Source organism: Bos mutus, chromosome 1, assembly GCF_027580195.1.
Source record: "Bos mutus isolate GX-2022 chromosome 1, NWIPB_WYAK_1.1, whole genome shotgun sequence".
Lineage (NCBI taxonomy): Eukaryota > Metazoa > Chordata > Mammalia > Artiodactyla > Bovidae > Bos > Bos mutus.
The window spans coordinates 73156740-73172599 of NC_091617.1; the positions used below are offsets into that span (position 1 = coordinate 73156740).

General features: G+C 40.4%; 1 protein-coding gene across 1 annotated transcript in view; it reads left to right on the forward strand.

Moving 5' to 3' along the window:
* The first annotated feature begins 2531 nt into the window (after nt 1-2531).
* ATP13A5 (ATPase 13A5) overlaps nt 2532-15860 on the forward strand; it is a 122635-nt gene continuing 109306 nt past the window's right edge. The window contains exon 1 of the mRNA XM_005903387.3: nt 2532-2724. Coding sequence (XP_005903449.1) covers nt 2662-2724 — 63 coding nt within the window. The 5' untranslated portion in view covers nt 2532-2661. The remainder of the gene's footprint in view (nt 2725-15860) is intronic.

Genomic DNA, 15860 nt, shown 5'->3' on the forward strand with positions numbered 1-15860 from the left:
ATCAGGAATCTGGCCTCTCCAGATGGAAAAGATTGGAAGAGTGTCAGCTTAAGTGGCAACCTCTACCTCCTGATCTCCATGACTAAACAACCCCTAGGAGGTCCTCCCCCCATGACTGAGCCAACTTCCTTGCTATCCTCACCCCCACACTACTAGCCGCCACCCCCCACAAGGCTTTTCCTCTTGTGGGCCTTCAAGGAACTGGCTAAGCTACTGAGGTGTGACTGGCTCTCTCTTGCTTATGGGCATCTCTCAGCAGATCCTTTAAATTTTAGTATCTGTTGCAAATCCTGCAGGAGGTAGGATTTAAACCAGGAGTGATTATTTTCTTACGGAGCATGTCCTCTGGTGGCTGAAGCAAGGGCTCAGTATTTATCGAACTTCATGATCAACCAGTTTAACTTGGTTTACAAGCGCTTCATGGCAGGCACATCTGTTTTCATTCCAAGCTCATTGCCCAATATTCTTCCTCATTCCCTTGGTTCTCAAGCCTTACTTTGACATCTCTCGGTACCCCCAAATAAGCTATATTTTCTCACCTCTCTTGAACATTTTCACACATTTTATGCTTCTGTCCCTGGTCAAGAGTGTGCTCACCATCCACCACTATCCCCTATTCCTTCCACCTAGTTAGCATGTGCTCATATTTGAGATGTCAGATAGGTGTCACTTCCTTCAGGAAGCTGTTATTATCCCATTAAGCCTGAGTTTGATTCCCTTCCTATTTAAGAGGCTGTTTATTTGCCTATAGCAACTGCACCCCAGCACCACCCCTTGGGGTGGTGACTCTCCATTTCACCACTGACTCCCAAGAGTTCAGCACAGTGTCTGGAATATCTGTTGTTTAACTCATAATTAATGAGTAAAAGTCGAATGGAGCTGCTATGAGTGTTATATTTTGTATATTTGGGCTGTAACAGAAACCACAAACAGTGACTTTTTAGGAACATTTAATTATATGTTTAACAAGGTGTCTAGAGCTAGGTGGTCCCAGGGTAGCACTGTGGCTCAGTGGAATTGTAAGGATCTAAGCTCTTTTATCCTTTTCTCCACCATCATTAACTTGACTATTTTCATCTTCTTCATGATCTAAAGATGGCTGTCATGCATGGAGTATTGCATTCTCATGTGTCATCTTTAAAGGAAGGAAGAAAAAAGTTCTCTCTCTTTTGTCAATAGGACATTCTTTCCCAGAAGACTCCAGGTGTCTTTCCCGCTCAGATCTGGGTCCTGTGCCCACTCTAAGACACGCCATGACTCATACTTGGTGCTTTTACCTGAAATCATGCTGCCTAGAGTAGGACTATTTCTAGCAAAATATATGAGTAGATAACTGATCAGTAAGGAGTGAATGATGATTGTCCTTCAAGTCTTTCATTAGGTTTTACTAAAATGGTGGGCTCTTTTTTCTGAGTCTGAGCTCTACTTTAGATTGGTGTCACTTAAAATGCAACATTTGTGATGGCATGTTCTTTCAGTAGCCCCTCTGGCATGAAATGCTATATTTGTCTGTTTATTCTCATCAGCCACTTTTTTCCTGAGGCAGGAAACATATTGACCTCTCCTGAACTTCAACGTGGGTAATGGTGCCCCCTCAAGGCAATCAACAAGTATCATCCTCCAGTAGTATTCATTCCTAGAAAATTTTCTTCCATGGCCAAAGCTGCAAGCATTTTGTTCAGTTATTGCATCCTGATATTATTGCACCAGGACTAGATGGAACAAAAAGGCAATAAGATGATAAAAATTTTTATTGTGAGCAAATTAACCAATTCCTGAATAGATCACAATGAACCTAATTTTTTGTTAAAATATAAAATTCAGGGGTGATTATACAGTTGTTGAAATCTAGATGACATTCCCAATATTTAGCCTTTCTGGATCCATCTACTTTTTTTAATCTGAAAACTTTTTAAACTAAAAAGTGAAAGTGAAAGGAATATGTTTTATTATTACACTTTACTTTTAGAAAGCTCGTTTCTTCTTGGTTAGCGTGACTATGATGGTCTCTTACAGAGTGTGACGCATGTATAGCTGGACTTCCATCAACATTATCTTAAATCTCCATGTCAACTCTGGCCTTCCTGTTGACATGTTATATAATACTTCAGATTTTAAGTAATTTGTCCAGAGTCAACAGCAGAGCAGGTATTAGAATTCAGATTTTCCCGATTCCCAAATGATCCCTACATTCCCTGTCAGGAACCAAAACCCGTTTCTTCAATTTTCATGGTCACAATACGCTCATTACTTTCCCAAAATCCATAAGGTTTTCAGTCACCTGTCACTGGTTAATCCTTCTGTCTCAGGTTTTTGGCAAAGTGACCATTCACATTCATTGGCTGAGATATTTACAGACAGCACATGAAATGGTTTATCTTCCTAGTTCAACAGTTTAAGTCTGGAGGCACTTATATTTAGTTCAGCAAGTAAATACTAAGAATTAAAAAAAAAAAAAAAAAAAAAGGATAGATTAACAGACCAATCCTGTGGCTGAGGAAAGTATTTCCTCTCCTTTGTTAGTCTAATAGGTAAGGCGTGTGCTAAGAGATTTTAAAAGCAGCTGAGAACAGCAATGACAATTGGTGATTGTTCTGGATTCGCTGAAGCCCTGGTGGTTTTGACATTTCCCCAGGGAATTAGTTTGGCGGTCCCATTCAGATGGAGGAGGAGAGAGAAAAGGACCATCAGGCTTTGCTCAACCCAGGAGAGGAGAACGAAATGGTGAGTCTGTCCTTCTTTTTATTATAGTTTCTCAAAAGTGTCTGAGCCTGTAGGCTACTTGGGGTGGTGCTGACTTGAAGTCTGATAAGGCTCCTGGAGATCCACGAGGCACACTTTTACGCAGGGGAGAGAAAGTTGTGTCTTCTAGATGATGACCACGTGTCTTTTAGCTCTTGCCATCCTGATGTGCTTTGATTGGACCCGTGAAGTTCCCTCCTCACAGGGTACTCATGGAGGCGTTCCTACTTATCATCTGGCACTCTGTATAATTAGACAAATGCAGGCAAAAAAATGAAACTCTTTTTAAAATTTTTCATTTATTTTTAGTGCTCTGGGCTGAAATCATGCCTTATAAGAGCCAATTGAGAGATTTTAAGCACCAAGTCCTAAAGAAGGACTAGAGTGTAGCCATATTAAAAAAATCAAACAAACAAAAACAAACAAAAAACAGTTCTCACTTCTTTGATTCTTTTTCCCCACTGCCCCTTCCACCAAACACATATAAATCTTGAAAAGTAATTATGAAAAGCTCGAGAACGCCTACAATATCTCTTTAGTACTGAAGACTTTACATTTATGATTTTATTTGATCCTCAGAACTCATGGAAGGAATTAATCCTATTTCATAAACAAGAAACGTGAGACTTGGGAGGTAAGCAACTTGCCCAAGGTCAGCCTAGGAAGCCAGTCCACTCCTCCCCACTCCACACCCTGTGCTGTTTACACTCTAGCGAGGCAATGAGAAATGGAGATTAAGAAAAAGAGGGGATGGAATAGACAGGGTGCACTGAAGGGCAGAAAGGAACCCAGAGGATAGGGTTCATATATCCAAAGGGTATCAATTTTCTGCTTGGTTCTTCCGGTTCCCTATGAAATCTGTGGGAAATTCATATCCGCACTCTCCCCACTTATTGTGTTTGTGAACCTATGGAAAATAAATGATGTCATTTATACCTGCACTGGCCACATGTGGTTTTAGAGAAGTTGTTGCTGGTTAGTCTCTTAATCATGTCCAACTCTTTTGCAATCCCATGGACTTCAGCCTGCCAGGCTCCTCTGTCTGAGAGATTTCTCAGGCAAGAGTACTGGAATGAGTTGCCATTTCTTGACCCAAGGATTGAACCCTTGTCTCCTGCATTGGCAAGCGAATTCTTTACCACTGAGCCACCAGGGAAACCGCTTTAGAGAAGTAGCTAATTCCAACTGAAAAGTGCTTTAGTGTGTTAATAAAACACACATAGGCTTTTGAAAGCTCACTAAAAACAAAGTGTAAAATATCTCATGAATAATTTTTATATTGGTTACACATTGAAGTAACAATGTTTTGGATAGGTTGGGTTAAATAAAATGTTATGAAAATTAATTTCACCTGCTTTTTTTTGTTTTAACTTCTTCAATGTGGGGGCTGGGAAATTGAAATTACAAAAGTGGCTTGCATTTTTCTGCCCCACAGATCTTTACAGTGGTATAGTGCTCTAAAATCCTCAGACTGAAGGGATGCAAAGAACTAAAACTTACTCACTTGTGTTCACTACCGAACAACTCTGTAGCGGGTCTGCTTGCTTTTTTTCAGCATGTCGATGAGCGTGCAAAAAAAAAAAATCTCTGTTTTCTCCTCATTGTTCTCTAACTCAGTGCTGTATTTTTAAAGTTTAGAGTCTAGTGTTTTATTTCTATTAACCACACAGGGGGCATGGGTATCAAAGGATTAAATAGCAGGAGTCACCAATTTCTTTGGTGAAGAAATTGGTGATCAAACAATTCTAGAGAAATCCACCAAAAAAAACCTCTGTTAGGAACTCCCACTAGGTTTACCTCATTGTCAGGGCATCTTGGGGAGGGGGAGAAGGAGCGGCTGTCGATCTCTCCTTCATAAATCTTACTCAAGAACTTAGGCAGAGAGCACAGATGCAAATCCAGGTGAGTCAGGAAACCTGGCTAGTAGGCAAGCTAGAGGGGTGACCTAGGCCCACAGCTGACGGGACGCTGCCACCTGCCTCCAGGCAATTGCCATTCTAGACGTCGCAGGCCCAGCGCTGTCAGGTCTTTTGAGTTTGAAAGAGAAGCCAGAAATCTGTATACTCATGTAAAATAGCCTTATGATAAACTCTGGGACTTTTTCTTTCTTAGATAATTAGTAGGCCAATTCAACCAGGGCCTGGTCTAATCCCAGCCTTTGCAACCTCTCAGCACTTGCTCTTCCTTTCCCAAAGGTTTCCTGTGGCCCAGACTTGACTTCTTGCAGTCATCATTTCCAGTGAACAAGCGCTGTGATTATGTGAGGGGGTGTGAGGTGGAAACTACCTCCGTGGGTGGAGAGGGCCTGTGAGGTGATCCACGTGCAGTCTTGGGTCATTTTCCTGAACTCATCTCAGATACGAGGTGTGGCCGTAGTATCACAGTTGAACCTTGCCTTACTATCTCCTGTTCTCCAGCCCCTGCTCCTCCACATACTTCCTGTGTGGGTGCTGTACTGGGTGTTTTTTTTTGTTTTTTGTTTTTCTTTGTGCTGGGTGTTTGACAAACAATCTTTCATGTTACCCTCACAATAGCTCATGTGATAGGTACCGTCACTGTACAGGCCTTGACTGTCCTTCCCAATCTCCTGCCTCCCACTCCCTACCCCCACACCACCACCTGGCTCCAGTGGTCTCTTGTTCCTTCACTTTTTCCCCAAAAGCGTCTCCTTTCTTCTGCCCAAGTGTTTCATCAGCCTCTCCATTTGCAGTCAGCTTTTCTTGTCTCTTCTTGTGATCTTCTCAGGACCCTGCTGTTTCACTCAGCCCACAGCATCCTTCACAGCCACAGAACCTCACTGAGTCTGCAGTCTGTACAGTTCATGCCTAATGGATAGGGATTTGTTCTCAGGCAGACATGGGCTTAGATTCTGGTCCTGTTGGGTAAGTTATTTTAACCTCGCTGAGTTATTTGTTAAATGAGGCTAGTAATACCAACCATTTGGAATTGTGGTGAGGATAAAATGAGGTAAGACAGCCTTTCCAAAAATATCTTCTGTTGTACAATATTGTTAATAGTATTTATTATATAAAAACTCTCCCTTTTCTCCCTAGCAATTAAGTTTGAGAAGTACTTGGTGAAACAGGCTGGCCATTAACTTCAGGGCCTCTCAGAGCCTTCAGTATACTGTATCTCACTGTGAATCTACCCAAAGGGCATTAGAGTATGTTCTATTTCACACATGTGTATACATGGAATCCTTTCTTGGCAGGGAAGATTCCCTCATAACTACTGTTCCATGGAACCTCTGTAAGAAAGGCTGTTTTCAATGAATGACTGGTATCATTTTAGCATTATGATTATTCTCCTGGAAGAAAAAGTCATATTTCTCTTCAGCCAGGTGCATCAGGAGGCACAGGGGGTGCATAGCGGCCTCTGTTTCGGGGTCCTCTCGGGCCTCACTTGCTGCATTTACTTGGTGGAGACGAGACAGATTCTGCCCATGAGACAGAAGTGCTGCATGAGTCACACTGGTCGTCAAGCCCAACCATTCTCTCGGTGCTCCCCTCTGCACACATGCCCACCACTTTAGTGTCAGAATCACAAACGGGAGCAGCCCAGAAGGCAAAACGGCTACTTGGCGCGGAGGACACAGGTTTGATAGGAGAGAACTTCCCTTTGTGGTAACTTTTTTCTGGAATACAGTGGAGGAGCCATGGCCTTAAGACAGCAGATCTTAGTCAAGTGTCCACAGCTGACTGGATGGCTATGGACAACTTATGGGACCTTGTTAGTTGTCTGAGAATGACATCAATTACCCCTTCTGACTCACAAGGTTTGCAAGGATCATGTAGGAAACATGGAAAGTGCTATGAAAATATAAAGGGTAAATTTACATGCAAGGAGTCAGGGGTTGTCACATGGCTTTAAAAATTACAGAAATAATGTAATAGGTGAATGTGATGCTAAGGATATTTTCTCTTCCTCTGTTTAAACTTGGGGAATGATAATTGAAGTCTATCATTTCAAAAATAATATGTAAAGAGTTGGTAAGAAACATCAGAAATTTTGAACATCTGAATTATTTTAAACACTATCACATATTCCTAATATTCCATTAAAGGACAAACAAAATAAAACTCAAAGGACTAACTCTGAAAATTCAAAAGTGAGCCTTACTGTCTCTTTCTTATTTAGCCACCATTTATATTATAGATTGACAAGCTTATCTGATCTGCAACTGGCACCCCATTATGAGGGAGAAAGAACAGTACAGATGACAGAATCAAGATTTTAAAATTCTCTGGGGACTTCCCTGGTGGCTCACGGGTTAAGAATCTGCCTTGTAATGCAGGGGACATATGGCAAAAAGGGATTTACAAATAATAAATGCTGGAGAAGGTGTAGAGAAAAGGAAACCCTCCTAAACAGCTGGTGGATATAAATTGGTGTTGCCATTGTGGAAAACAGTATGCAGGGTCCTCAAAAAATTAAAAATAAGGATACACAGCTAGAGACCAAAAAAAAAGAGAGAAATAGTCACCACATGACCCAGCAATCCCATTCCTAGACATAGATCTAGAAAAGATAAAGACTGTAGTTTAAAAAAAATACATGCACCCCAATGTTCACAGCAGCACTAGTTACAGTCACCAAGATATGGAAACAACCCAAGTGCCCATCAATAGACAACTGGTTTAAGAAGACAAAGTGTATATGTATATAATGAAATACTACTCAGCCATAAAAAAGAATGAAACATTGTCATTTGCATCAATATGGATGCACATAGAGAATATTATACTAAATGAAATGTCGGACAAAGACAAATATGATATAATATCACTTATGTGTAGAATCTAAAAAATAATAAAAATGAATTTATGTAAAAACTGAAATAGACCTAGAAAACAAAACAATGTTTTCCAAAGGGGAGAAGGAGGGAGGAATGGGCAAATTAGGAGTGCAGGATTAACAGGTATAAACTATATATAAAACAGATAAGCAACAAGGGTTTATTATATAACACAGGAAATTGTATTTGGTATCCTACAATAACCTATAATGGAATAAAAAAAATAAATGAATCACTTTTTTGTACAACTGAAACTAATACAATCTTGTAAATCAACTATATTTTAATTAAAAAAGAGAGAGAAAGTATCTGGATAAGCCTGACCTAATCAGGTGAGCCCAGAAAACAATCTGGACATTTCCTGAAGTCAGATTTAAAGCATAAGAGAGATATGAGCAAAGGAGGCTTTACTTTGCACTTTTGAAGATGGAAGGTTCAGAGTAGTAAGAAGCTCTGAGTAATCTGTAAGAACTGAGAACTGAGAGTAGCTTTTGGCTGACAACCGGTCAGAGAATGGGGACCTTTGTTCTAAAGTTACAAGTAAGTGAATCCTACCAACAACTATGTGATCTTGAATGAAATCTTTGATCTCCAGAAGGTGCAGAGTCCAGACAATACCTTACTTTAGTCTATGAGACTCTGAGCAGAGGACCCAGCTAGCCAAACCTAACTCATGGACACTGTGAGACAGTAAATTTGTGTTGTGTTAAGCCATTGGTTATTCAGTGATAGAAAAATGAACATGCCATCACAGCTGTCCAACAAGTGAAGGTGCAACCCTGCCAGGTAGTGAGTAGTCTGTCTTAAGCAGACAATGGATGTTCATCTGTGAAAGATGGTGTACAGCTATTTTTTTCCCAAGAGAGAAATTTGAACCAAATAATTACTGACATACTCCTCCTGTTTAGTGATGCTCTTACTCCACAAATAACTTTAAACAGAATGTGCCATGTTGCCCCATGCCTTTGACATGGGGCCAATTTTGGTTCTTAAAATTGCCCCTGGTAATCAGCCTATGCATTTCATTTCCTTTTGATGTATATTTAGTGCTCTCTCACCATAAGTCTCATTAAACAAAAATCCTTAGTTATACTTTTACTTCTGGGCAGACCATGTGTTTCTTGCTGGGGTCCAACCCCGGCTGATCCAGGGTATTCGAAGCGGGGACGGCGTCGGCGAGGGTCAGGATACAATAGCTTCAATTAGATATTAATTAAAGATATAAAGAGTAATAGAATAAGGATAGCTCAGTAGGAAAATTCAGTGGAGAAAAGAGGCTGAGTGGCTTGGTTTACGCGGGAGACCAATAAAACTTCAAGACAAGAAGTTTGCACCACTTATGTAGGCTGCAGGCGTCCTTCTGTTCTCCCGAAGGAGAGGAGACACTGAGGCCTCCCCGGTCGGATCTTAGAAGCCCAGGCATAATTAGTAAGCATGGTGGGTTCCACGCTCCAGATGGAGACTCAGCCAGAGTGAAAGAGAGAGAGACATGGGGAGACCAGTATTTTGAGAAACTGATCCCAGTTCTTTATTTTCCAGAGTCTGTTTTTATACACTGAGATGTTATACAAAAGTCATGCGGGGACAGCAGTCCTGACTTTTATTAAAGTCAGGTGCTTCACACAAATGTATACAGAGGTCTTAGGGGTGTTACATCATCTTCTGGCCAGGGGGGCCTGCTGACAATTTACGACCCTCTCCTTGTGACAGTGGTCAGAACACTTTTTTCTCCAAGGGTGATTATTCTTAAAACAGACGCCACCCAAATAAAGTTACATTCCTATAGGGTGAGGGTGTAGTGGGTTTTAGTTAAGGAAAGAATTTACTTAGCCTAAGGTCTAACACGATTAATATCAAAGGTTAATAGTTATTTCTTCTATATATTCATTAATATGTGTAAGGGCAGGGGATATGGAGACTTAGCAACAAACATTGGCTCAATAAATGAAAAACCCTTCACCAATACAATTTCTAATCAACCCATTATACTTATACTAATAGTTTTCTAACTTTTCTAAGGAACCTGTTTTTAGAAGGTTTAAAGCATCTCATGCCTCTCATGGTTGGGAGGCTGTGAGTAATCACATGTGGCCGGACAAGCCTGTCAGGCAGGCTAGAGAACCTTCAGAGGAGTTTGTAGGTTAAAACACTCTTATCATGCCCAGGAATTATTATTAACTGGAGCTCTAAGTTAACTCCTTCTCCGAAAGAGGTGGTGGGGGACAGCCCCCCGTAAAGTCAGAGGTGTAGGTGAGAGCACAAAGTAGTAAAGTAGGCAGGCTCTGGTTAATGGGGGTAGATGCTCGAGGATTTCCAGGGGGACTCCTGAGGCTCGATCCCGCCTTTGCGTACGTCGAGCCTCCTTCCTCATGACCTTTGCCATGGGCGGAGTACCTCACTCTGGCCCCCAACAGTTTCTTTTTTATTTTTCTAGTTTGTCAACAGGTCTACATTTCATTTTATTTTATTTTGTTGGGGAGAATTGGCAAAGAATTTTATTTTTGATTATTTATTTATTTATTGAAGTATAGTTGATTACAATATTGTGTTAGTTTCAGGTGTACAGCAAAGTAATTCAGTATATATATATATATGTATACACACACACATGTATATATAAACACATATATACATATATCCTTTTTCAGTTCTTTCCCCTTGTAATTATTACAAAATATTGAGTATATTTGCCATTTGCTCTAAAGTATTCTTGCCACCTCTTCTTAATATCTTTTGCTTCTGTTAGGTCCATACCATTTTGGTCCTTTATTGTACCCATCTTTGCATGAAATGTTCCCTTGGTATCTCTAATTTTCTTGAAGAGATCTCTAGTCTTTCCCATTCTATTGTTTTCCTCTAATTCTTTGCATTGATCAGTGAGGAAGGCTTTCTTATCTATCTTTGCTATTCTTTGGAACTCTGCATTCAAGTGGATATATTTTTCCTTTTCTCCTTTGCCTTTCACTTCTCTTCTTTTCACATCTATTTGTAAGGCCTCCTCAGACAACTATTTTGCCTTTTTGCAGTTCTTTTTCTTGGGGATTGTCTTGATCCCTGCCTCTTGTACCATGTCATGAACCTCCATCCATCATTCTTCAGATACTCTATCAGATCTAATCCCTTAACCTATTTCTTACTTCCACTGTATAATCGTAAGGGATTTGATTTAGGTTATACCTGAATGATCTAACAGAAGAAGAAGATATTAAGAAAAGGTGGTAAGAATATACAGAAAACTATACAAAAAAGATATTCATGACCCAGATAATCGTGATGGTGTGATCACTCACGTAGAGCCAGACATCCTGGAATGAGAAGTCAAGTGGGCCTTAGGAAGCATCACTACAAACAAAGCTAGTGGGGGTGATGGAAATCCAGTTGAGCTATTTCAGATTCTAAAAGATGATGCTGTGGAAGTGCTGTACTCAATATGTCAGCAAATTTGGAAAACTCAGCAGTGGCCACAGGACTGGAAAAGGTCAGTTTTCACTCCAATCCCAAAGAAAGGTAATGCCAAAGAATGTTCAAACTACTGTGCAATTGCACTCATCTCACACACTATCTAAGTAATGCTCAAAATTCTCCAAACCAGGCTTCAACAGTACATGAAATGTGAACTTCCAGATGTTCAAAGTGGATTTAGAAAAGGCAGAGGAACCAGAGATCAATTTGCCAATATCTGTTGGATCACTGAAAAAGCAAGAGAGTTCCAGAAAAATGTCTACTGCTGCTTTATTGACTATGCCAAAGCCTTTGACACTGTGGATCACCACAAACTGTGGAAAATTCTTAAAGAGATGGGAATACCAGAACACCTGGCCTGCCTCTTGAGAAACCTGTATGCAGGTCAGGAAGCAACAATTAGAACTGGACATGGAACAACAGATTGGCTCCAAATAGAGAAAGGAGTAGGTCAAGGCTGTATATTGTCCCCCTGCTTATTTAATTTATATGCAGAGTACATCATGAGAAACACTGGTCTGAATGAAGCACAAGCTGGAATCAAGATTGTCGGGAGAAATATTAATAACCCTAGATATGCAAATGACACCACACTTCTGGCAGAAAATTAGGAAGACCTAGATAGCATATTGAAAAGCAGAGACATTACTTTGCCAACAAAGGTCTGTCTGGTCAAGGCTGTTTTTCCAGTAGTCATGTATGGATACGAGAGTTGGACTGTGAAGAAGGCTGAGTGCCGAAGAATTGATGCTTTTGAACTGTGGTGTTGGAGAAGACTCTTGAGAGTCCCTTGGACTGCAAGGAGATCCAACCAGTTCATTCTAGAGGAGATCGCCCCTGGGTGTTCTTTGGAAGGAATGATGCTAAAGCTGAAACTCCAGTACTTTGGCCACCTCATGCCAAGAGTTGACTCATTGGAAAAGACTCTGATGCTGGGAGGGCTTGGGAGCAGGAGGAGAAGGGGATGACAGAGGATGAGATGGCTGGATGGCATCACTGATTCAATGGACGTGAGTTTGAGTGAACTCCGGGAGATGGTGATGGACAGGGAGGCCTGGCGTGCTGCGATTCATGGGGTCGCAAAGAGTCGGACACAACTGAGCAACTGAATTGAACTGAACTGACCTGAAAGAGCCTCTTGATGAAAGTGAAAGAGGAGAGTGAGAATGTCAGCTTAAACTCAACTTTCAGAAAACTAAGATCATGGCATCTAGTCCCATCACTTCATGGCAAATAGATGGGGAAACAGTGGAAACAGTGACAGACTTAATTTTGGAGGGCTCCAAAATCACTGCAGATGGTGATTGCAGCCATGAAATTAAAAGACGCTTACTCCTTGGAAGGAAAGTTATGACCAACCTAGATAGCATATTGAAAAGCAGAGACATTACTTTATCAACAAAGGTCAGTCTAGTTAAGACTATGGTTTTTCCAGTAGTCATGTATGGATATGAGAGTTGGACTATAAAGAAGGCTAAGTGCTGAAGAATCGGTGCTTTTGAACTATGGAGAAGACACTTGAGAGTCCCTTGGACTGCAAGGAGATCCAACCAGTCCATCCTAAAGGAAATCAGTCCTGAATATTCATTAGAAGGACTGATGTTGAAGCTGAAACTCCAATACTTTGGCCACCTGATGCAAAGAACTGACTCATTTGAAAAGACTCTGATGCTGGGAAAGATTGAAGGCGGGAGGAGAAGGGGATGACAGAGGATGAGATGGCTGGATGGCATCACCAACTCAGTGGACATGAGTTTGAGTAAACTTTGGGATTTGATGATGGACATGGTGGCCTGGCATGCTGCAGTCCATGGGGTCACAAAGGGTCAGACACTGGTGAGCGACTGAACTGAACTAATATAGTAGGCCCTTGTAGGTTATCTATTTATATATAGTAGTGCTGCTGCTAAGTCGCTTCAGTCGTGTCCGACTCTGTGTGACACCATAGACGGCAGCCCACCAGGCTCCCCCGTCCCTGGGATTCTCCAGGCAAGAACACTGGAGTGGGTTGCCATTTCCTTCTCCAGTGCATGAAAGTGAAGGTGAAGTTGCTCAGTCATGTCCGACTCCTAGTGACCCCATGGACTGCAGCCTACCAGGCTCCTCCATCCATGGGATTTTTCAGGCAAGAGTACTGGAGTGGGTTGCCATTGCCTTCTCCCATATATAGTAGTATATGTATGTAAATCCCAAACTCCTAATTTATCCCTTCCCCATAAAACTCAGTTTCTCTGATCTATAAATAATAACTTACAAATATTATTATTAATAATAATACCTATTTTAATACATAATAATATCTATTTCATAGGATTGTTGTGAAGATTAAATGACACTTAAATAAATGCCTAGAAAGGTTAGTTCTTATTGCCAAATGTGGACAAAAGTGAAAGTACTCATGACATTTTATCCTTACCCAAAGGGTACTCCATGGCATGAATGCAGGACAAAACATAGAAAGCTATAATTAACAATGCTTGGTGGCTAGTGATAACTAACACAAATTACTACATGTGATCACACCAAACCAGTAATACCAGGATGAGGAACAATGGCCACACTAACATGATTCATTACCTACAGACAATATTATCCTAACATTAAAGAAAAGAACTTTGAAACATGGCAGAGTTAGAGATAAGAGAGCAGTTTTAAGAATATCCTCCCATTTAACACATAAAAGAACACAATTTGGCATGTCCAGATAAAGACAACAAAGGGTAGACTGTGAATAATGAATAGAAACCTGGAGCTGTGATTGTTGTTTTAAAAAAAGAAGATAAAACATGATGAATTCTAGCTTCATAAAAGGACACAGAGACATTATCTCTTTGGCTATGATTCAAAGGACTAAAAGTTTGAGGCCTACAGAGAAAAGGCTGACTTACTCTAACGTTACTGAAAAATTCTTACTTACGGAAAAACCCAACTTGTCACAACAGGAAATTGGCATTGCCATCCATGAAAGGTAATTGAGGTAATGAGAGTCATTTATGGCATATCTTGTTTGAGTAAATAAATTTGTAACTTTGAGCTGTAATAATCTGGCTTGAATAAATGAGAATGTTATGCACTGTAACCCAAAATACCCATTCCAAAAAACTTGAATCACTATTGTGCTTTTGCATGGTGGGTATGCGACAAATATTTCAGATGGATAAATACACGAATGGTGAACATAATAAAACAGTTTACAAAAACTGAAAAAAGACCTGTTCACAAGACCAGGGGTTCATAAATTCTAGTGCTCCAGATGCAATGAAAATTCCAGAACAAGTAGGAAGGAAACCCTTGGGCATAGTTCTATAAGACAAAGAAGACCCCACCAAAAGGGAATTTGGGGAAGAATTATGTTTAGGTGAAGCTGGGCCCTGTAATTCTCCTTTCCTAAATAGTGTGACCAATCTTGGTTCTGTCTCTGATGGTAGCATATATCTGATAAACTACCTATAAAGAAAGCAAGAAATAATTAATGTCCTCTATGTGCTAGTGCTTCACGTATGTTCTCACAAAATCCCTACGAGCTAGTTACTCAGATATCGGTTTAACAGCTGAGAAAATTGAGCTCAGTGAAGTAAACATATAAAAGGTCATATTATGTAAGCATCAGAGACAGAATTATCTGGTACACTGTTTACTTCCCCTACTAGTGAAAGGGGACTGTAATGGTGTGTGTGTGTGCATTGGGATACTTGGGCATATAGTTACTACATCTAGTGAGTCTTTGAATCAATTTGGTGTTTATCTTAAAGCCTTTCTCCTAGTTTCACATATCACAAAGGTGAGCAGTTTTCTCTTTAGCCTGCATTTGATTTCAGTTTTGACAATTTGTGCTCTGTGGAAAAAGCAAAAATTCCACTTAAGCCACTTTTAGAAGCACAACTTATGGTTTTGGCAAATAGCATTTAGCTCTGAATATTGCCTATGGTCAAAACATTTCACAACCAGTTCAACAAGACTGGCTACTTATAATCCACTGAAATTTTGTTGGATGGTAAATTAACCAAGCTAATGTTTACTTTCAACATATACTGAATGTTCAAAATGTTTCAGGAACTGTACTGTGTTGCATGCATTATCTCATTAGTTTATCACAATAACCCAGAAAAATAGTTAATGTTTCTATATTTATTTATAAAGGAGGAAATTGAATCATCCAAAGTCATGTGGATTTCCCAAGGGTTAAGTGCTTAAGTGGTAGAGGCATGATTTGAACTTGGTTTTCTCATGCCCTATCCCCAGCTTTTAACTGTGATGTCAGACAACTTCCATCGTTTTACAACCAGCCACATTTTTCACACAAGGAATCTAAAGTTCAGAGAATTAAATCATTTACCCAGATCATATTAACTGGCAAGTGATGGAGCAAGAAATAGGAGTGAGGGCTTCTAGAAGGTAACAGAGTAGGCTGTAAAGAACAGAGGCTCTGCTGACAGACTTGGATAAGGCTCTAAATTGTGACCTTAGAGAACAACCTCCGTCAAAAGGCATCTGCATATTTCAGTTACTCCTAGTCAGTACAGAGGCTGCCTACTCTGTACTCTGGGTCTAGGAAAAGACATTTAAGGCTGTGCCACCTTTCCTAGCATTTGGAATACAGAATTCTGTTGGGGAACAAAGAAGTGAGGGAACATTATTGCTTCAAGGAACTACAATTCAAGTTTATTCAAAGATGGGCGCAACCTCTGTGCTATTCAACTCCAGTAATAAGTGGCAGGTCTGGGATCCTCAGCAAATGGAATACAGCCTGTTTCCATTGCCAACCTTGACTCAGTATATTGCAACTCAAAACTGAGTCACCTCTTTTCCTCCTTTGACTGAAAAGTCAGAGTGTTAATTGCTCAGTCGTGTCTGACTCTTT